We start from the raw sequence: 21,418 nt of genomic DNA, 5'->3' as shown, positions 1-21,418 counted from the left end.
TTAGGAATGTCAAAGCTTACGGAGCAACCAATATTGGTTGCAAAACCCGTGCTCTGGGAAGGGGTTTCCCCTGAACCGCTCTTCCTGATCCCCCTCCGGTTCTAGGTACATCCCTCCTGCAGCCTGGCTCACCCTCCCCACCGACCGCTCCCGAGCCTGTCCCAGCCAGGCAGCACCACCCTCCAGGTAGTACAACTTCCCGGGACACCTCTCGCCCCCGTCCGGTTGCTTGGAAATTTACACAGGACGGTGACGTCACACAGGGAGGCGGGTCCCCACTGTCCCGCACACCAATGGCGCGGCGGCCGCCAAACTCTTCTTTTCCTGTGATTGGTGTCTCGGGCCCCTCTGCTCCACCCCAGCCCGCCATGGCGTCAGGCGCCGCAGCACCGGGGAGGTGGGTCCCACTTTAAGAAGTGAAGTTTTTCGCCCCCTCCCCCTCCCTACCCACCTCCTGCAGCCTCCCGCGCCCCGCGGAGCTGGCGGATGGAGCTACGCTGCGGCGGCGTAGGGAGCCAGGCTGTGGGTTGCAGGATGGATGGGGACAGCCGAGATGGCGGCGGTGGCAGCGGCTGCAGGGACGCCGGGTCGGAGGACTACGAGAACCTGCCGACCAGCGCCTCCTTATACACCCACATGACAGCCGGAGCGATGGCCGGGATCTTGGAGCACTCGGTCATGTACCCGGTAGACTCCGTGAAGGTGAGGCGCGTGGAGCCTAAAGTTAGGGACTGGGCGAACAGAGGGGAGAGCGCGTTCGCGCGCGATTGCAGCCCACTCTACAGCAGCGTGGGGCAGCGCTCAGAAACCACGCGCTCCCCGTGGCCACGGCTGGCGTGGGTTGAGCGTCCGGGGTCTCTCGGGGGGTTGGCGCGCGCAGCCTGGGTGCCCGGGAATGCGCTGCGCAGCTCCTTCCGCCGCGCGCCTTGGCCCCGGGGCTCCCCCAAACCCGCGAGGATGCCGCAGCCGGCGCTGGGCACCGCGGTTCCCGCCGCCTTCGACTGCTGGTTGCTTGGCGGCGCAGCGATCGGGCAGACGAGGCAAGTGCCACCGGTCGCCGTGGCGGCGGCGGGTTCCCCGAGGGAGGCGGTGGGTGCAGCTTAGACAGTCTGCCCGCGCGATCCGTAGGTTTTGGATCTCGAGTTGTCGTGGCTCCCGCTGCGGCTCGCGGTATGCAAACCGGGAGGGTAGTCCGCGGGCGGGTGTGGGTGGCCTAGGCAGAACGCACGTGCGGGCTTTCTGAGGAGCTGCCGCCGCCACGGCTGCTCGCCCAGCTCACGCGGAGAAATGGCCCCCAGCGGGCCCGGCGCTCGTCTGCCCTGGCGTGTGTGTGTGTGTGTGTGTGTGTGTGTGTGTTTGTGTGTGTGTGTGTTCTGCTCCCGGGCTTTTTGGGGGGGTCGGGGGGGGCGCTTATGACAACAGCAGTGTTTCTGCTGGTTTGGGCAGCGCTCTTGGTGGTACCGGCTTCATCGAAGCCCTGTGTGTCCTCAGGGTTTCGGTACCTTTTCCCCTCAAATTCGGCCGCTGAGGGGCAGCGAGTCTTGTAGTGACACTCGCTGGTGTTTTCTGTTGTGGTGAGATGGCAGGAGGCGAGTCTGCGCTCTACACCCTTTTCCTGGGTTGTGTAACAGGCGCTCAGCTTGCCTACACATCCCGGATAGTTTTAAATGCTTTTCTGTATAGGGAGGCAACTTTAACCAGGCAGCTCTATTCTCTCTCTCTGACTTCTGGACTGAGAACTGTCAGCCTGTTCATGTCATGGAATGACCAGGGTGCTGGGGAGTGATGCTCATCCCACACATTGCAATTTGTAGGCTAACTCCAGTTACAGGCAGCCCTGGGTTTACCAGATGAGGAAGCTGCAGCTCAGACAGGTGAACTGAACAAGCTGCTCTGGGCCACAACCCCCAGTATTCTCTGTATCCAGCTCCAGGGTGCTTGGAAGATTTGAGGCCATTATCTTGGGGGCCACAGAGCCCGCCACCAGCACTGTACCCTGTTGCTCATGCTGGCCCCACATGCCCAGTGAAGGCCAGAATGTGGGACTTTGTGTTTTCCCAGCCCTGGGGAGCTCTGCCGGACTGGCCGTCAGTGGCTGGACAGGCACAGTTCCTGAGGGAGAGGAAGAGTGCAGCCTGAGTCTTCAGTTGTGCTGCTGGGCCTGGGCCATCAGCGCTTCTGTCCTGCCAGCGTCCCACTGGGGAACCAGAGGAATAGTCCTTATCAGCTACAGTTCTGGAGGTCCCTGGGGAGATGGAGTTTCTTGGGTTTTCAAAGCTCCTCTGGGGAAGACCCTGAACAGATACCAGGTGCTATTTGTTTAGGGAAGAATCCCTCACATGTAGTAAAATTCCTTGGTTTTTGAAGTTGTTGTCTCAAGAGTGTGGGGAAAGTTAGGCACAGGGAGATGTCATTTGAGCCCACTGGGTTAGGGAGATGAATGTTCCGTCAAGAATGATACCATGTCTGAGGCTCTTGGCCTCTCTGCTGAGAGTTTAGTTCAGAACATCATTCTGGCTTCCCTTTAGAAATCATTAGTCATGCTTTCTGAGCTGCCCCAGACACTGTGAAGAGGCATTCATCTCACATCTTTAAATTATGTGATCAGTGTGTGTTTAGTGGTGTGTGTTTAGTTTCCTCCCTGCCCCTCCCGCTCTGTGCGCTCTGTGCTGGTATGTTTTGAAGCAGGCCTCACTGTGTACTTAGTATCCTCTTTCATACTTAGCCAGTTTCACCCCTGGGCACTTAACATGTGTGGCTCAGGGAGCTGTTCTGACCATCCTCCTCAAGCCGCCTACCTTACAGAATGCACTGTAAAATAAAGGCGTTGGGTCAGCTCATCGGTGAGATCCTACAGGTTCTGGGACCCTACATGTGACTTTGAATAATAGTAACTTACAGGTTTTCTTCTGTTTTTCTGCACTAGGGCTTGTTTTAGCAATACTTCTCATTTATTGTTACGACATTTTTGGGAAGGGTAGCAAGAATGATTCTTTTCCTTTTTAGCTGAGACCAAGGCACAGAGAGAGTTAATCCCCATTGCATTATCCCAAGGGGAGGCTGCAGCCCGGTGACAAGGTCTGCCAAGATCAGCACAGTTGTCTGTGCCCAGCAATAGATGTCAGCCCTGTCGCCATGGACAGGCTTTCCTTGGGCAGACCTCGGTGTGTTCTTTTCAAGCAGGCTGGGTGATGGGGTCCTGTGTAATGAGTCAGGAGTCCTGGAGGTGGGGGGTTCAGGCCCTTCTCCTCATATGCTTCCTTCCTTGGGCTTGTTCTATCACTCCTGAAATAGGTGCTGTGGACCACATAAGGGTTCCCAACTCCCACTTCAGTGTTAAACTCTTATCTTGTAAAATTAAACAAGAGTCTTGGGTGGACTTGCCTTTTCTAGCTCTTTAGTTCCAGCTGTGTGGCTCATAGAGCCCAGTGCTGGTCACGGTGAACACCGAGACTGGTCAGCTGCTAGGTTCTGTTGTCATAAGTATGGGAAGATGGTCACATATTAAATATACTGGTCTATGAGGTTCCATCCCACCACTTCGTTCCAAGTCTCCTTAAGAACCTGTACTTTTCAAAGTATGGGTTATATTGGACCCATTAGTGGGACCAATATTTAAAAAAAAAAAAAAAAGATTGGGGAGAGCACAGAATAGAAGCATGCCTGGCATGCAAGAAAGAAGTGTTGCTTCATGAAATTCTGTTTGGGTTCTGTGTGTCTGTGTGTTCCTTGGTCTGGCTGTGGGTCAGGGTTAGGACCAAAAAAGAATGAAAAACACTGAACCTTATGGTCACTCATATGAAGTTCCAGCAGCCAACGGCTTGTGGTTATTAAATGGGGATTTGCAAGGTCTTTGGCAATGTTGCTGTTCCTTTCTGCCTCTTCCTTCTTCACTTATGGCATGAGTGTTCCCAGCCCGTAACGGGCCAGGCTTCTGGGACCCGTGGCTGCAGGCTGCTCTGAGTTGGACCCCCGGCAGCGGGCCACAGAGGGAGCCCAGCCCTATAGGGTTTTTGCCACGTGATAGCAATGACTTATTCCTTCCCAACTGGGCTCTACTGCAGGTTTCCCACAGGCCTCCTGGTGCTCCATCATGGCCAGTGGTGTGCTCACCTAGCCTAGTGCTTGGGGTGGATATAAGAACCCCTGGTCTGGGAACTCTCCAGTCTGTGGGGAGCATGCCAGGTGGGTGGAGGAGGAAATTCCAACCAGATTAGGCACACCACTCACAGACCATGCGAGTCCGAGGTGGTGAAAGCAGGGGCAAAAGGAAACAGGAAAGATTTGAAGCGAGGGAACTTCCGCCGACCCTCTCACAGCCTCCTTCTCTGGTTGCTTGTCAGGGAAATGATCGCTGGGAGAACCCTCCTTCCCAGCCAGGGCACCGGGGGACCTGGAGCACCGCCGAGCTGACAGCCGTGGGTGTAAGGCTCGGCATCTGTCTGGGATGGCGGTGTTGGGCTGTTGCCAGCTCTGCTTGGCCCCCTTTCTGCAGCCCGGCTGACTCCAACCAGCTCCGCGGAGCCAGGCAGCTCCAGGGAGGCTTCTGAGTGGGCACCTCGTGGTCCCAGCGCTGCAGGCCGCCCGGTAGTCAGGTGCGCAGGTGAAGGCAGCTGCCGGAGTCATTGCCACCTACTGTCGTGGTTTAGAAACATTCGTTCCAGAAGGGCATACATTCCAGTGTAGTGCTTGTCGTCTCTTCTGTCTCTTTCTGGTCTCTCCCTTCTTTTCTGTTCTTTGTCACTGGGAGATGGTTGGCTTAAAGGGTGAACTGGGGAGGGGCATCTCTTGAATTTCTGTCCTTTGTCTATGAACTCCCAGTAGGCATGCTGATTCCGAGTGGGGGTGCTGGGCCTGACACTGGGTCCCCAGTCCCAGAGTTAGTACTTGGCCCCTGAGTGCTGGGGTCTCCTGCCTACTTGCCACTGACCCCCGCAAACCCCCCCCCAACCCCAGAAATGGAGGAGGGATACAAGGTGGCAGGGGCTGGAGGAGGGGACCTCTAAAATTATAGTGATCTGAAGGCCGCCCCAGCTCTTCAGGAGGGAGAGGAGGCTTTGATGGGGGGATTTCATTGACTGCATAGCTTTGACCACATGGGTTTGTGCCCCTGGGAAGGGACTGGGTGACTCTGGGCACATTTTGGCAACCCGAGCCGGGCGCTCCAAGGGCTGTTCTTCCCGCCCTCTCTGGCGCAGTGGCAGCCAGGAGTCAGGCCGGACCGTTCCCTTATCCATACTTGGTTCTTGCTCTCCTTTCGACCTCCTCACGCACTGGGTGAACTGCCTGGCAGGTGAGCAGCCTCTGGAAGCCTCTGGAAGCCTCTCGAACCCCCAAACTCTCTGGCTCTTATATCACCCCAGTACCTGGCCTTTCTTGAAGAATTTTATTTTTGTTTGTTTTTAATCTTAAGCCAGCCGTCTGACCCCGCCGGGGCTGGCTGCAGACACTTCTGTGGCGCCCGTGTTTGCTGGGCTTTCCCTTGTGGGCGAGGCTGCCTCACCCAAGGCCGCCCTCCTGCCCTGCCGCCACCTTGCATCTCAGGCTGACATTTTTCATGGCTTGGGTGTAGCAAATAACCTCCTCTTCATTTAACCGTCAACCGGGCTATTTAACTTACTGGGTGTGCTGTACACTTGGCATTTCTGAGTTTTCATTTTCTGATCTGTAAATTGCAGATATTAATTTTCTTCCTGCGTTCTCGCTCCTAATCCAGCTTTGCTTCCTTCTCTTTTCCCCAATGTGTGCTGTGGAAGGCCTCGTAGCAAGCCCCCTGCTCATCCTCATCTGGCCTGGACCCCGTGGTCCGACAGTGTCTCTGGGTGCTCAGGTTTTTCTGCCACTGTCTCTTCCAGTACCAGCGGGTTCAGACCCAACCCCCCCCCAGGGTGACCATGGTCAGTTGGGCAGCTGAGTCCTTGCCTCATTGGTGCCCAGCATTGCTGTGTTCTCTGCTCACACAGCCTCCTGTCCTTGGGTGTTTTCTGGTCAGTCTGCACGGTGTGCTTCTCAACCCCTGCACCCTGACTCTTGCAACCTCCTCTGCCATCTTGCTTCCTAGTTCCTGGATAAACCAGGACACCAGTTGCTTCTCTCCTCGTCGCTGATCAGCTTGCTCGAGTACCCGCCCCTCCTGTCTCAAGGTAAAGAGAGGCCACTATTCCTCAGCGGTGTTCCTCGGGGCTAGGGGAGGGTGACGTGTCCGAGTCATCCATCAGCACTGGGATGGCAGGTAGCAACGTGCATGAAGCTCTTGCTGCATGTCTGGCTGCGTCTCAGTGAAGGCCATGGAGAAGGTTAGTCTGGCCACCTCTCTTTTGACTCTCCCAGTTTCCAGTAGCCCTAAAGTCTTTACCCAGGTCCAAAGCTGTTCCCTTTGACCTTGGTGCCTGCATACCTCCCTCTGTCCTCTTGCAAACAAGCTCTTGCTGCTTTTCTTTTCTCCTTAAAGTGGCCAGTGCTGTGATGGGAAACCCGTGGGGATTACAATTGAGATGAAAAAAAAAATGTGCAAAATGATGTAAAAATAAACTTTTTAATAAAAAAAAATACACCCTCAAAAAAAAATATCATCCATAACTGTATGGACTATTTACAAATGCATCAAAATGCACTGTTCAAAACTGGAATCCCTTTCTGTCCAGATTTGCATCCAATAAATTTCTCTGTATAAAATCCCCTTTAAAAAAAAAAAAAAAGTGGCCAGTGCTGTGAGGGTGTCCTTCACACTTGGTCTCTACTTCCTCACCTGATCACCTCCTTCCCCCGCACCCTCCCCGCTGCCAGGTCTTGCCTTTTGCGTGGAGGCCACCAGCAATCTCCTTGCCTAGACGGGTCATCATCTTCCTGGGCCCTCTGCTGCCTCTCCCCCACCACCTGCCTCAGCTTCTCCTGGGTCCTGATATCACAGCAGGCCGGTGTCTGGTCCAGGCTCCCTGGGAGCTGGGTATCCACTTGACTGCCTCAGGGTACCCAGCTTTGACCTACACCCATCTCTCAGAAGCCCGGCTTTGGCTCTCCTCTACCCCCTCACTCCCCACGCCCCTTCCAAGGCTTGTTCCATCTGTCTGCATCAGTGATGTCTCCGTTCTCTTCTCCCATAACAATCTTGGTTCATGGACCCAATCTTTCCTCTTCTCTCCCGGCACCCACACTTCTCTGCTGCTCCCCCATGCTGTGTTTTTCGCCATAGTACTGATTGCTTTCTAACACTTATTGCTTACTTATATGTGTGGCATATGGTTTATTTTATTCATAATTTCTTTCATGTTGCTATGGCCTGTTTCTTGTCATTCAAATGTAGGCTCCCAGCGGACAGGAATATTTTTCTCTTTTTTTTTTCTGGTGTGTTCCTACCCCTAGAAAAGGTACCTGGCACGTCGTGGATGCTCAGTTAAGTATTTTTTGAATGAATTACTGCCAGTCACTGGGAGCTGGTCCTGCTAATGTTCTCCACGGAACGGTAGAGCCCTCAAGGGGGCTGAGGAGCAGCTTCTGGGTCCAGTGGTTTCTTTTTCATCTAGCATCCCCTAGCTGCTCCGGTTGTCTTCAGAATAAAGCTTTTGTAGAGTGCACCGAGTCCCAGACCTTCCTCCCGCTGACTTGTACACAGGAGTGTGACATGGAAAGGTTTTCTGTGAGTGTTGGTTGAATGAATGAAGCTTTAAGAGATGAAGGGGGAAGACCTTTAAAACCTGCTATTAGGTAATGTCTAGGTTTCCATCTATTTTTATAAATTGTCAGTGTTGAACGTAATTAGACATATGTGTATATGTACATTTTAGATATTTTGTATATTCGTGAAATGATCATCACAGTAAGTCTCATATCCGTCATCCCACAGTACGAACTTTTTTTTCTTGTGGTGAATACTTCTAAGATTTACTCTTAGCAACTTTTGAATAAGCAGTCAGCATTAACTATAGCTGCCATGCTATCTATACCTTGTGACCACAGGACTTGCTTATTTTATAAATGGAAGTCTGTATCTTTTGATCACAAAACTATTCTTGTTTTTTTTCAGATTCCACATATAACTGAGATGACACAAATGACAGGCTTTCCTTTTGATGGCTGAATAATATTCCATCACATAGACTACATTTTCTTTTTTCTTTATCCTTCCATTCACTGATGGCATCTTTTCAGTTGTTCCCATAGCTTGGCTGTTGTAAATAATGCTGCAGTGAATATGTGGTGCATAAGCTTCTTAGAGTTAGTATTGTTGTATTTGTTGGATAAAAACCCAGAAAAGGAATGACTGGATCAGGTAATTTCTCCTATTTTAAGTTTTTGAGGACCTTCCTGTTTTCCATAGTGACTGAACCAATTTACATTTCTACCAGCAGTATACTAGGCTTCCTGTTTCTGCACATCCTCACCAACACTTGTTATTTCTTGTCTTTTTTAAGACAGGGTATGAGATGAGATCTCATTGTGGTTTTGATGTGTATTTCCCTGAAGATTAGTGATGCTGAGGATCTTTACATGTACCTGTTTGGGTATCATCTGTATGTCTGGGAAAATGTCTACAGCTTCTGCCCATGTTAAACTTGGGCTTTTTTTTTTTTTTTAAGATTTTTTAATTTACTTATGCATACAAGAACTGGGGTGCAGGCCAGAGGTGTGGTGCAGAGGATGAAATGATTCACCAGAGACAGAGTGGGGAGCAGAACAGGTGGATCTACTGAAATACACTGCGAGGGGAGCAGCGGGCAAGAGAGGAGAGGTCTGCTGTGCCATGAGGTCAGCTCCCTCTGGGGATTGAACTCATGCTGTAGTGGCTGCAGACAGCTTCATAGTGCTGCACTTTGACCTCGTTGTCACCAGGGAGGCCATGGGCTTTTATTTTTCTTTCTCTTATTTTATTGCATTACTTTTGAATCCATAAGGTATCTTGGCCCCAAAAACTTTCTCTGCCCTTTGGGTTATCCTTTTTTTTTTTTTTTTTTTTTTTTGCTTAATACCCACAGGCCACAGTTAAACCCCACGAGGCTGTTAATTCATCTGGCTGGCAACCCGCTTAATTCGTTCCACCCCTACTGAGTGCTGACCTTGCCAGGCACTGTGCTAGACATCAGGCTGGACACCAAAATAAGCCCTGCCTGGGTCTATTTCCAAAGTATGCTCTCTATAATTAGACCCTGAGCTTAGGCGACAGACCACTCCCTCTGAAGAGAAGAATGGCCTAACTTGATGTCACTTTCAATTGGGCACAGGGTCTGGCTGTCTGGGTTCTGCTGTGCTCAAGTCTCCATTGGAGGGGAGGGGCTTGCCAACAAGTGTCAGTCCAGGCTCCTCTGCTGGCACCTTGAGTAGGCCCCTCTGTAGGAGTCAGTGACACGCCTGCCTATCGGCCCCACCCCCATTCTCTTCCTTACTTCTGCAGTTGTTAGTTATTCTGGAAGCTGAAGTTGGCTTCCAGAAGGTGCCTTTGAAAACATCCCCTACCCTATCCGTAATCCGACAGCTGGGAAGGCCGTTGTCTGGTCACTAAGAGGTGTTATGGTTTCACATTCATACTTTCTTCCTAAAGAGGAAACAAAACATGTTGAAATCGAGAAAAATCCCAGCAGCAGCTCGGTTGAAGCAAGAGTTGCATAACAGGTTTAGGAAACGTCTTGCCCCTGTGGGTCAAGTTGAGGGGGCAGTTTCGCATCACCCAGAGGACCTCCTGTGGGCCCGCCAGCCTCTGAGCTCTCGGGCGTGTTCAGTGAGAAACTCAGCGGTGGCACCCTGAGGTCTGGCTGGCAAGAGCCCCTGGCTGATCTCATGGCACTGGCAGCTTTTGTTCCCTGGCGTGGCCCTAAAAGCTGCACTCAAGGTGCTGTTGTAGGTGGGGGCCTGCGAAGGAGGGTGTGTGTGTCAGACTGTGCTGGTGTTGAGGTCCCGAGAAAGGGCCCAAGATGGGATCCATGAATTTATGTGCTGTCCTGCCGCCAGCCTTGGGTGCGTCATCTCTCTGGCCAGTGTCTCCTCTTCTAGTAGGATTATGTTAGCCTCCTGGACTCTTCTCACTTGCTTCCTTATTTGACAGGGTTGTTGAGAGGCTCAGGTGGGATCCATGGTGGGCAGCTTTTGTAAACCTTAGCATGCCCAGCTAATGACAGATCCTAGCAGAGGTTATATGCTTGATATTAAAAGAAGAGCAGTTTAGCTTTTGTTCTGTCTGGGGCCAGACAGCCTGGGTGATCCTTGGCCAGTTACCAAAATCTGTCTGTGACTTATTTTTCTCATCTGTAAAATGGCAAGAACAGTTTCCACCTTAGAGTGTTGCTGTGAGAATTAGGACATACCTAGAGGGTTAAGAATTGTGACAGATGCAAGTTCAACCCTCAGTATTAGCACCTATTTTCATTTCATTTCTTTTTTTTTTTTTAAGATTTATTTATTCATACAGAACTGGGGTACTGGGGTACAGGCCAGAGATGCAGAGGGTGAGAGTCTTCACCAGAGACACAGAGGCAGATCGAGGAGTACACTGCTGAAGGGAGCAGTGGGCGGATCAGGAGAGGTCTGCTGTGCCATGTGGTCTCCTCCGGGGCAGGCGGGAATCATAAATCGAACTCATGCGGAAGTGGCTTAAGCTTCTTAGTGCTGTGCTTTAACCCACTGCGCCACCAGGGAGGGCCCCACCTATTGTCATTTCTAAAAGTGTTTTTACTGGAGAGTCTGGTTGGATTTGTATGCTGGTGTAGCAATATGTACAGCGGGATTTTTACAGATTTTGACCTCTTTTCTGTCATTTGATCCATTAGTAGATCTGCCTTGAAGGTGGGAAGAGGTGTGTGCTGTTTCTCATTTCACAGATGAAAAACAGAGTGTTAGAAAAATAGCATGCCCTGGATCTGAGGCCTCCTTCTGTTACACCAGACCTGACAGGGTGACTTGGAGCCTGCCCCAAGGGGTGACTTGGAAAAGGAATTGAGTGGAACAAACAGGCGGGGCTCTGGGTGCGCACTCAGGTTAATGAGGCAGGGCCCACTACGGCAAAGGCTGCCCCGCTGCCTTCTTGGGAAGGAGGACTGGGAGTTGAGGACGCGTGGGCAGGATGTGGGGTGTAGCTTGGAGCGTGTTGGCCAGAGACTCCCCTAATGGAAGGCAAGGGAAACGTGACAAATGGTGCTGCCACCAGGAGCCATTGTCGGTGCTGTGGCTCTTTCTTGTCTCAGCAGGGAGATGACTCGAGAGAGTGAGTGAACTGTGACTGACCTAAGGGTTTTCCAGATCGTGGTGTAAAAATGACCTCTTGGGAAGAGCAGTGCACCGTGCTTCCTTGGCCTACAGGGTGCAGATCGACGAAATCTACAACTGAGGGGAGCAGCGAGCCGGTCAGGAGAGGGCTGCTGCGCCATGTGGGTCACCTCCGGGGCAGGCGGGGATCGAACTCATGTGGAAGCGGCTTTAGATTCTCAGTGCTGTGCTTTAACCTGCTGCGCAACCAGGGAGACCAGGGCTGCAGTTTTAAATAGAGAAGGACACAGTGCCTGTGCTTCCTCCTGCCTTTCACGTCCACTTACGGCATACAAAAAAGAAAATACAGCCAGGTTTGCAGTGAGCAAGATTTTATACCATCTACCAAGTATAAATAAAGCTCCTTGCAGGGGCCGGGTCATGGTACTTATCATCAAATGATCCAGTTAGAGGAGTAAGGTTAGCTCACTGGAATGGAAACTGCAGGCTCTGGTTCCCCATGTAGGACTTCTGCGGCTGTGCGGCCTTTGACCTGTCTGCTTACAGACTCCTTCCATCTGCTCAGTGAGACCGGGTGGCCTCTGCTGCTGCCTCTGCAGCTGGGTGATGTTGCACACTGCGCGTTCTCAGAAACTTGTTTTAAATGGGCACCAAGGGACCCAGGGGAGGTGCCGGGTGGCTGCCGTGATTAGGGCAGGAGGCCGCAGACTGGTGGGAGGCGAGCTGGGCGCTGATTGCCATGGGGCTGCTCTCTAAGCTCCCTTTTCCTTCATAGGTGAGCCTGCCCCTTGAGTGTCGGGCCGATGAGGCTGAGGGTGGCGGGAGGGAAGAAAGCAGATGCCCTGAAGGGTGCAGACCTCTGGCCTTTTCCCACCTCATCTCTCCCGCCTGTTTTCCTGGCTTGCTCCTGACTGCTGACATGGGAAAGTAAGGAAAGGAGGCAGGACACAGATGCCTTTGTCTTGGGGTTCCCTGCCCTGTCACCCATCAAGGGCCTTGCTTGTATTCTGCCTGCCCCCAGGCCTGGCAGGAGGAGCGGACGGTGGAGGGTGGGTGCCTGCACCCCACAGGAAGCACGCATGCCAGCTTCAGGGAGGACAGGAACTCGCCAGCCACTGCCTGACTGCTGGAGCTCTGCTCCCTGGGACTAGAGGATGCCCCACGGGTCTCTGGCGCTGTTGCCAGCCTGGATTAAAGGAATGAGGTTGCTGACTCATGATCGTATCCAAGAAGTCAGACCAGAAGTCAGACCAGAGAGGAAAAAGGTGCCAGTGTGTGAGTATGGAAAGGGTAAGCCCGGGGTGTGTCTGTCACTGAGGAACCAAGAAGTCTCTTTTCCATCACTGTTTCTGTGGCTTGTTTTTAGTAAATATTGTCTTGCGCCTGATTCATAATAATGGCTCTGCTGAGGAAGGTTTGGCAGGCTTTTGCGAAAATGCAACTTTGTGCCCTAGACTTCACATTAATTCAGGAGGTGGGGATATGTAGGGGGCGTAGGCCACGTGTGCTGGCTGCTCTAGAGCCAGGGGGCCTGGCCACGCCGAGGTCCGCTCACAGAGTCCCCGCTTCTGGCAGGCAGGACAGTGTATTGAGGGCTCATTCAGTGCAGAACCTGCCTTTCCTCCGGGAACTGGAGCTTCTGGGAGAGATCGGGAAAGGGTCCCTCCGTGTCCGTGTCTAGACTGCAGGAGACACACGTTAGGAACGAGCTGGATGATTTGCTCTGTTCCTGGGAACATCACGGCCTGTCGCCGAAGTGCGTGGCCATCCTAGGACATCCCCACCCCCCTGATGCTCTGATTTGGGGCTCTGCAGAACTGGCTGAGAATGCTTTCGTGGTTTGGCATCACCACACCGGGGCCTATGTCTCTGTTATGAAATTTCCTCCCCCTCTTCTAAAATTTCTTCACCTTTCCCCATCTAACTCCCGGTTTGGTCACCAAGCCCGGGAAGCCTGACCTCCTGCCTGGTGGAAGCGTGAAGGAGCAGCAGCCCGATAAGAGGCTAAGCATTAAACAGAGTCCAGTGGTTTGTTGAGATGAGGGCTTGCCGGAGTGACCTTTACTCGCCCAGTTCACAATTTGTGGGGTGATGAGGAAGAGACTTGACTGTGGGTGGCGGCTCTGCGTTCCAAGGACAGAGGCCATCTGGAGACACCCCCGCTCCCCCCGAAGAACTGTGTCAGAATCAGGCTCCTGTATCATGCTTTTAAAAGGCAACCCTGGAGCTGGACGGTTTTTTACCTTCTCTTCCCTTTACCCCTTCCCCCTCCCTTTCTCAGAGGTAGACGGCTCTGTTTCCAGGGCTTGTCTTAGCCTTCAGGGATTTTGGGCCTCACCTGGAATTATAAAGGTTTTCTGCTGGTGTTAAACAGAAGCTTCTGGAAATTGCTTCTCCACAGACCAGCCGGGTGACAATGGTGGGAACTGTGGACCCAAGGCCTCTATTTCTGTGTGTGTGTAGATTCCCCTGGCACAGCGAGTCTTTGTTACTAAGCCTGTGGGCTGGGTGTTTTGAAGGAGGACGCGCATGGCTTGGGCCTTCTCTAGCGTGATTGGACACTGCTGAGCTGTTCCCCAGAAGAAATGGTTGGGACAGCAGCAAAGATTTAATCTGGGTTAAGTAACACCATAGAAAACGCCCTGTGTCATTGTCAGTGAAAGGGTTAAAACCCTGAAGTGCATTCTCTTTTAATATAATTATGGTTAAACATTTTTCCCCCCCTGGAATCTTGGCTTCTTAGACAATTTCTGAGTTAATGTACTTATGCTTATGCAGGTCAGAAAGAGTGACGTGTTACCTTACTTTGGAAATTATAGAAGATTTATATTTAGTCCTTAGAGCTTCAGTGTCAGCTTCAGAAACAACTCTTCATTGTTAAAAAAAATATATATATGGAATATATTTTCAAGTTGGAATGACTCTCAGCTCCTTCTTTGCTTCCAAAATATTCTTCCAAGTTTTGGAAGGAGGGAGAGGAGTGGGGCTGCACTGTATCATTATGGGGTGCTTAACGGTGCCATCTTGGGTGACAGCAGGTCTTAACTTACCCTGGGAGTTAGTGCTGTTCCCACCACAGTCTGAGAGTGGACCCTGGACCCTGATGGATGATGCTTTCCCACCTTGGGCTAAGAAATCGCTAAACTCTCCTGACTGCCTCTTGCAAGGGTCTGTTGCAGTTTCTAATAAACACCAATTATAAGAAAGTTTCTGAAATTCTCTTTCAGAACCTGCAAACCAAAAGCTACTATAAAGCTGAACTTTTAGCCGAAACTGTTTTAAGTTGAAAACAAATTTCTGGTCTGAACCATTACAGTATAAGGGGCAGGTAGGATGCGGGGAACCTGGAATTGGCCACGCGGGGTGTTGCTTGCGTGTTGAGGGCAGAGAAAGAAATGAGTAGAATTAGGATCCAAAGTTGAGCCTTCCTGTACACACACACACACACACACACACACACACACACACACAACTTTCGTATGTGCATTTTGGTGTGAATTGTAAATAAGAAGACGACAGAAGCTAACTATTGGGGTGAAACGGAAAACATTTGTCTGAGTCTCTCAGCTTCTTCATCTTTAAAATTTGAAGATTGAACTGAAACTAAATGGTGCCTTAAGATGTTTCCAGCCTAAAATTTCCACTCCTTATTTCTAGCAGGCAGTATAACTGTCCTCTTTTGACTGTGAATGTAGACTATAGACTTAGAAGCACGTCTGTGGAAGAAGTATCCAGAAAGACCCCTATAGTGGAATTTTACCTCTATTAAGGCCTCTGCATCCAAGGGCCCCTGCCTAGACACAATCATTTAATTTACGTGATGCCTCCAACTATAACACTTAAAAACTGCAAACCATTTATTCAGGCAAGCCCAGAAAGGGTGGATGTCCACAGCCCCACCCTGGAATCAAGGGGAGACTTACGACAGATGCTTCTGGAAGGCCCTGTTTATAGCCCTCTGTCTGACTCCTTCCTGCCCGGGACCTTTTGCAAGTTCACTACCAGGAAGCTGAGTCATCAAGGGTCAGACAGCGCAGCCAAGGTCGCCCAGCATTGCCAGTCACACAGATGGGGTGAGGCTGGATGGCTCAGGCATTTTGGGGGGACGTTGGTGGGAATGATGGTGGGGGATGCTGCTGCCCACCTTCGGAGACTGCCCACAGTATGCCTCCACTCCTCCCCCAAACAGGAACACCCTTACACTCCTTGGTTTGTGCCCCTTTTAGATTTCACAGTTTTGTAGTGTTCTGCTTTATTCACCCCATTCCACTTCCTTGCCCTCCATTCACCAATACAAGGCCAGACAGAAACCTAGCATCTGGGCAGAGGCCATGCTTGCCACCCTTTGCAGGGTCAGCTGACTATGGGTTCTGTGTCCTTAGTCAGACATCTGGTACTGCCCAGCCTGCTCGGGACCTCCGGCCACCTCCCACCTGCCACTGCTGTACCCCAGGAAGCTCGTTTCTCCTATCTTCCCTCTGCGTGGATCTCCGCCTTCAGGTCTCCATTCCCAAACCTATGTGAGGTCTCCTGCCCTGGTCCACATGCACCTTTTTCGACTTTGCTCATGAGTTTGCAGTTTTTCTGTGAATTTTGCTTGTTCTTCCTCCCCTGCTAGAATATAAACGTGAAGGCCAGGTCCCTGGGCCTGCTTTGCGCCCCCCCCCCCCAACACTCCAGCAACATGTTGACATCAGCATCGGGGGAAGGTTTGGGGAATGACTGTTGTTTTACCAACCCCGGGCCACTGCAGTCTGATTCCTCACACTCACCCACCGGGGACCCATCTCCTCTCCCGGCTGCAAATAGTCAGGTAGTTTAAGCTGTACCCCGAGCCCTTTATTTCCAGGCCCAGGGTGCCAGGAGTGTGAAGTCTTAGCCATGATTGAAGCCTGCCATTCCCTTCAGCATTCAGGAAAACTTGCAAGGGGTTTCACAAAAAGCTCATAAAGTAATTTGTCCGTGCAAGTGGATTTGGGAGGTTGCAAGGTGACTCTTCAGGCTGTTTCCTTTGGTGAGGTCCCTTGGGACCTCAAGTCTGTCGTTTCTGATATTTTGTCACTTTTTCTGTTCTTCATAGCATGTCCCCTTCAACTGTCAACTAGCCTTGCTTACACATACGTCATCTGATGTCAGATCATTTCATAGTTGTGTTTCTGGGATATGTGACTTGGTAACAGTTGGGGGGGAGGGGGAGTGGTGGTCAGCCTGGACACCTAGGTAGGCCTCTAGCGCTCCCTCAACTGTGAACCCCGCTCCCCCTTGGCTCCTCTTCTGGGCTCTGGTGCCTCAGGACACAGAGCCACATCACTGGGGAGGACTGCCTGCTTGTGTGTGTGTATCTCCGAACCCTTGACAGTCCACTAGACTACAGCACTGAGCACCGAGATACAGATGAATGAGTTTGTCCCTTCCTTCATGTTTCTTTTAGACATTAGTGGGGATCAGGCTTACAGAATCTCCTGATATAATTACAACTAGAAGAATGAACAAGAGAACACTGGCAACAGGGCCACTTTGAAAAGTCTTTTTTCCTCTGTAGGTAATAGGTTAATAGTGGGGTGTGCGGCTGAAGGTGTGGCCCCTGGGAAGGGTGTGGAAGCCAGTCTGCGGAAGCCGGCAGGACCGCACTTGACTTGAGAACTTTGTGTAGGGCTTCTGAGGAGCCTGGCCCTCTGGGTCCATCAGGTTGGGTTCCAGGGGACTTGCTCCCATTTTGCTCCCTCCTGGGGTCCCCTCCACTGCCTGGCTCAGGTGACAGCTGCAGGGTTTGGAACCACCTGCATCACCAAGCAGCCATGCCCGCACAAGCATTTGGCTGGTCCTGGGCACTTGCCTCCTTCCCTGCGAGGCTGGAGTACTGACTCCGGGAATATCTTTGGGGGCAGCCAGGAAAGCTCTGTGTCATCAGGGCCAGGGGCCAGTGGGAGAGGAGGAGCCAAGCTCTGCATCTGAAGCATTTCTGCTTTCCCTCAGAGCTCTGCCTTCTGCCCACAGCCCCTGCGGGACTCCCGGGTGCTTGCTCCCCAGCCAGGCGCTGGGCCCCGGGTAGTGTGTGCCCTGGGACCCTTGCTGCCTTCGCCAGAAACACACATATGCTGCCAGGTGTTAAAGCCAACCTGGGGAATTAGTACATCAGGACAGGACTTTAGAACATGAATGCTTGTGGCGTGGGCTTTGATTCCATTTGGAATCTCTTCAAATGATTGAGGTCAAAGACATATAACATAAAAATGACCAACTCAGTGCTTTATTTAAGCGTATAGTTGCGAGGTGCAAGTTCATTCACATTTCTGTGCAGCCAGTCTTCCAAACTTTCATCTCAATATATTTTTTTTTTTTAAGAGGTCTGCCATGCCATGTGGATCTCCTCCGGGGCAGGCGGGGATCGAACTCATGCGGAAGTGGCTTTAGCTTCTCAGTGCTGTGCTTTAACCCGCTGCGCCACCAGGGAGGGCCAACTGTACCTATTTTTTAAAAAGATTTATTTATTTATGTGTACAAGAACTGGGGTACAGGCCCGAGGTGGGGGTGGTGGTGAGAGGCTTGACCAGACACAGAGTAGGGAGCAGAACATACCAGATCTACTGAAACACACTGCTGAGGGGAGCAGCGGGCTGGAGAGTCTGCTGCACCATGTGGGTCAGCTCCCTGGCTGGGGATCGAACTCATGTTGCAGTGGCTGCAGACAGCTTCATAGTGCCGTGCTTAACCCCTTGCGTTACCAGGGAGGCCCTGAAACTACACCTATTAAAAATAATTTCCCAGCCCTCCCTGGTGGCGCAGCGGATTAAAGCACAGCACTGAGAAGCTAAAGCCACTTCCGCATGAGTTCGATTCCCGCCTGCCCCGGAGGTGACCACATGGCGCGGCAGACCTCTCCTGACCCGCCCGCTGCTCCCCTCAGCAGTGTACTTTGTCGATCTGCCTGTTCTACTCCCCACTCTGTCTCTGGTGAAGCCTCTTGCCGCCCCTGAGCCTCTGGCCTCTACCCCAGTTCTGTACGAATAAATAAATCTTTAAAAAAAAATAATAATTTCCCGCTTCCCTTTACCCAAAGCCCATGACAGTTGCTGTGAATGTGACTATTGTAGGAACATCATATAAGTGCACCCAAACAGCATTTGTCTTTCTGATTTGTCATTTGTGATTGGAGTATTGCGTAGGGTCCTGAAGATGCATCCATGCCATCGCTTGTTCAAGGCTGAATTATATTCCAGTGTATGGACATAGTCTTTATCCATTTGGCCGCGGGTGAGCTCTTCGGTTGCTTCTACCTTTTACTGTCGTGAATAATGCTGCTGTGAACAGGTATCTCTTTGAGACCCTACTTTCCTTTCTGAGACCTTACTTGCCTACTCTGATTAAACTGTTAGCGATCAAGAAAGGATTTCCTTAGAGACAATATTAACTCTCTTCATTCATACATACCCAAGCCGCAGAATAGCTGGATCCTATGATGAGTCTATTTTTAAGTTTTTAAGGAATTTACATGCTGTTTTCCGTTAGGCTATGCCATTTTACACTCCCACCAACAGGGCACAAGGATTCCGATTTCTCCTGGAATTCTGTTTTATGTGTGTGCAGGTATTTTTATGTTGCAAGTAGGCCGGATGTGTAGCAAAGTAGATTGACTTCCTCTCAAATAAAATACGCCCACACATATGGTTTTTTCAGAGGACTCTGATTAAACTGTTAGCGGCCAAGAAAGGATTTCCTTCAAGACAGTATTAACTCTCTTCATTCAATAAGTATTTGCAATTGTCAAATAGATCAGTGAGCAAAACAGAATGGGTCACCTCTGGTTTGCCTGCTGGTGGCGATTTGTGTTACCGGTGGGGGAGGTTGATGCCCAGCTAAGTGAAATGACTCAGGGATTCGGATGAGGACTTTGGTCTTCTTGGAACAGGTCTCCCTCTGTTCAGCCATGTTCACTTTCAGATGCACATTGTAGGGCATCACCAGTTGGGCTCAGTGAGACACTTAATCAGAAGGCCCTGTGCTCTGCCTGGAGCTGCAGAAACCAAAGGGCGGCGGAGCCTGCCTGCATCATGCTGGCACTTATCCTCCAGGGAACTGCGTAGCATCAGGACGGGGGCAGAGCCCTCAGAGCGCCCAGCCCTGTCCTGTAGCCCCAGCCGGCCCCAGGTGGCCATTTCCCTACAGTTCCCTACAGAGGATACAAGCTCAAGCCGTGGGGAGGATCTACACGGTGGTCACCTGGCAGGGGTGGGTGGCTTCTGCTCTGCTGAGAACATGGTGCTGAAGGCCCCTGCCAGGCCTGGACTTCAGCACCATTAAAGGTCGCCAGAACTGCCCTTGAAGCAGGTAGGCCAGGTGAGAACTTCCTGGAGTACTACTTTCACCAGGACCCTTTATGCCCCTGTAAACTGACACTAGTGATTCTTCCCCCACTGCTCTAGCTGTCCAGGTTTCCTTTGTTACATAACCAGGATTAATGTGCCCAGTCCACACCATTCATTTGGAAATGCTGAACTGAGAAAGGTGAACATGGGATGGGGGTGGGGGGCGAAGGAGACCCTTAAGGGGCTGCAGTGGGCTCATCCCCTCACTCTTCTGGGCCTCCCATTTTCTTCTGTTAGGAGGTGCAGGGAACTCAAGGGAGCTTGCCAAGCCGTGCAGGTGAGCCTGGGCTGCCCCTCCCCCCCCCCCAGGGCTTACGTAAAAGCAACAGAGGCTGTACACTAAGCCCAGGCAAAGGGCTTTCATATTCATCCTTTCCCTTCCTCCTCTGGAGGCTGTTGTGAACCCATTTACAGATAAGGCAGCTGGCTCCTAGGGATTGAGTAACATGCTGAAGGAGCAAGGTGCGAGGAGGAAGCGGCAAGATTTAGGCAAAGGGGAGGCCCCAGAGCCTGTTCTGCTGGCCACTGTGGGTCTGGCCTGGGGATGTGGGGAGTGGAAGACTGCCTCGCCTTTTCAGGCCTCTTTCTGGTCAGAGGGCACTGAGGTGGGTTTCACTGCTGTTCTTTCAAAGTCAGGTCGTAGGAACCGAGGCCTGGAGTCGAAGGTGCCTGTGCCCTGGGCCTCGCTTCTGCCTGGGACCCTGGGCCTTTCCTGGGTGGTTTATGGGCCGTCCTACTTTGTAGTATAATGATTCGATTCAGGCCTGAAATGGGATCCTTTGTGCCAGTCAGCCATTTTTTTTTTATCAAGCAGGCGAAAACGCCCACACCTTCTGGGCGAGATTAAACGAGTGGTTCTTCATGAGACTCCCAAGCCCTGGTGGCGGATTAGGGAGCACGCTGGGGAAGTGATCAGGGTGAGCTGCTGCAGCTCTGATGTGAGGTGGAGGGTGTGTAACAGGTGTGCTTCTGTTTTCTTCTTGTCCACCCCAGGACACTTTTTTTTAAAGACAGGGATTTTTACAGACATGGGAATTTAAGTGGAGTTTAGTGACTTCCCCAAGTGCATACAGCAGAGGAGAGAAATAGACTAGGGTTTCATTTGTTAGGGGGTTGAACACAGGGCCCATCTTTGGGTGCTTGGGTGTTAACAACATCTGGCACTGGGTGGGCAGCTGAGCGAGGTTTCCTTGAGCTTCTGGGACTGGGATGTGTGGAAAGCGTGGCTGACTGGGAAGGTCTGATGCAGGGGTGACCAGCTATGGGAGCTTGGGCAAGTCCTATAATGTGTCCTAATGAGCAAGGAAAAAAGGGGGGCCTTGAGGGATGCCAGCACTCTAAAGTCAAACGCAGGACCCTAGGGAGTCCCCACGCTGAGTGGATGGTGGCAGCACTTCCGGCCGCGGTTGAAGGAGGGACCAGGGAGCAGAGCCCCCTTGTGGAAATCTTGGAACTCAAGTTGAGGGCCTGCACCCTGCTCTTCAGCATACCGGTGTGTCTGGCGCTGGCCTGCCTGACGCGCCTCCTGGCGCCGCCAAGTGGATTTCCGGGGTTAAGCTTGTTTTCCCAAGTGGCATTACGATGCTTCAGCAAGTTTACCTCAACCCCAGGAGAATAAAAGGCTTTTGAGAAAGAGGCGTGTCTCCAGGCCTGCTGTTGACATCTTGTTTTTACTTGTAGGTGGGGTGTTTATAAGCCAATGACATGTCCCAGGCTGCTGAGTCAGGGAGCCCTGGGGAGGCCAGCTTACTAGCAGTGAATGAAATTCCTTCTTGAAAGCAGCCTGGCCAGTGGTATTCGTAGATAAGAGTGTGACTTCCCCTCGGAGCCTCGGTTCCCTTGTTTGTAAAATGGGGGTG

The 21,418-nt window shown here is 51.7% G+C and overlaps 1 protein-coding gene across 2 annotated transcripts in view; it reads left to right on the top strand.

Annotated features, from left to right (window-relative positions):
• The first annotated feature begins 379 nt into the window (after positions 1–379).
• Positions 380–21,418, top strand: part of SLC25A37 (solute carrier family 25 (mitochondrial iron transporter), member 37) — a 35,583-nt gene continuing 14,544 nt past the window's right edge. The window contains exon 1 of one of the 2 annotated variants that reach the window (XM_004685394.2): positions 380–702. In XM_004685394.2, the coding sequence (XP_004685451.1) occupies positions 487–702 (216 nt within the window). In that variant the 5' untranslated portion in view covers positions 380–486. Of the gene's footprint in view, positions 703–12,407; positions 12,469–21,418 lie in introns of those variants that run through there. The other variant, XM_012726954.1, reaches the window with a different exon arrangement.

Source organism: Condylura cristata, unplaced genomic scaffold (genome assembly GCF_000260355.1).
Source record: "Condylura cristata isolate star-nosed mole 26May11 unplaced genomic scaffold, ConCri1.0 scaffold00018, whole genome shotgun sequence".
NCBI lineage: Eukaryota > Metazoa > Chordata > Mammalia > Eulipotyphla > Talpidae > Condylura > Condylura cristata.
Note: the sequence above shows the minus strand (reverse complement) of the source record. Positions and strands in the feature narration are given on the sequence as shown.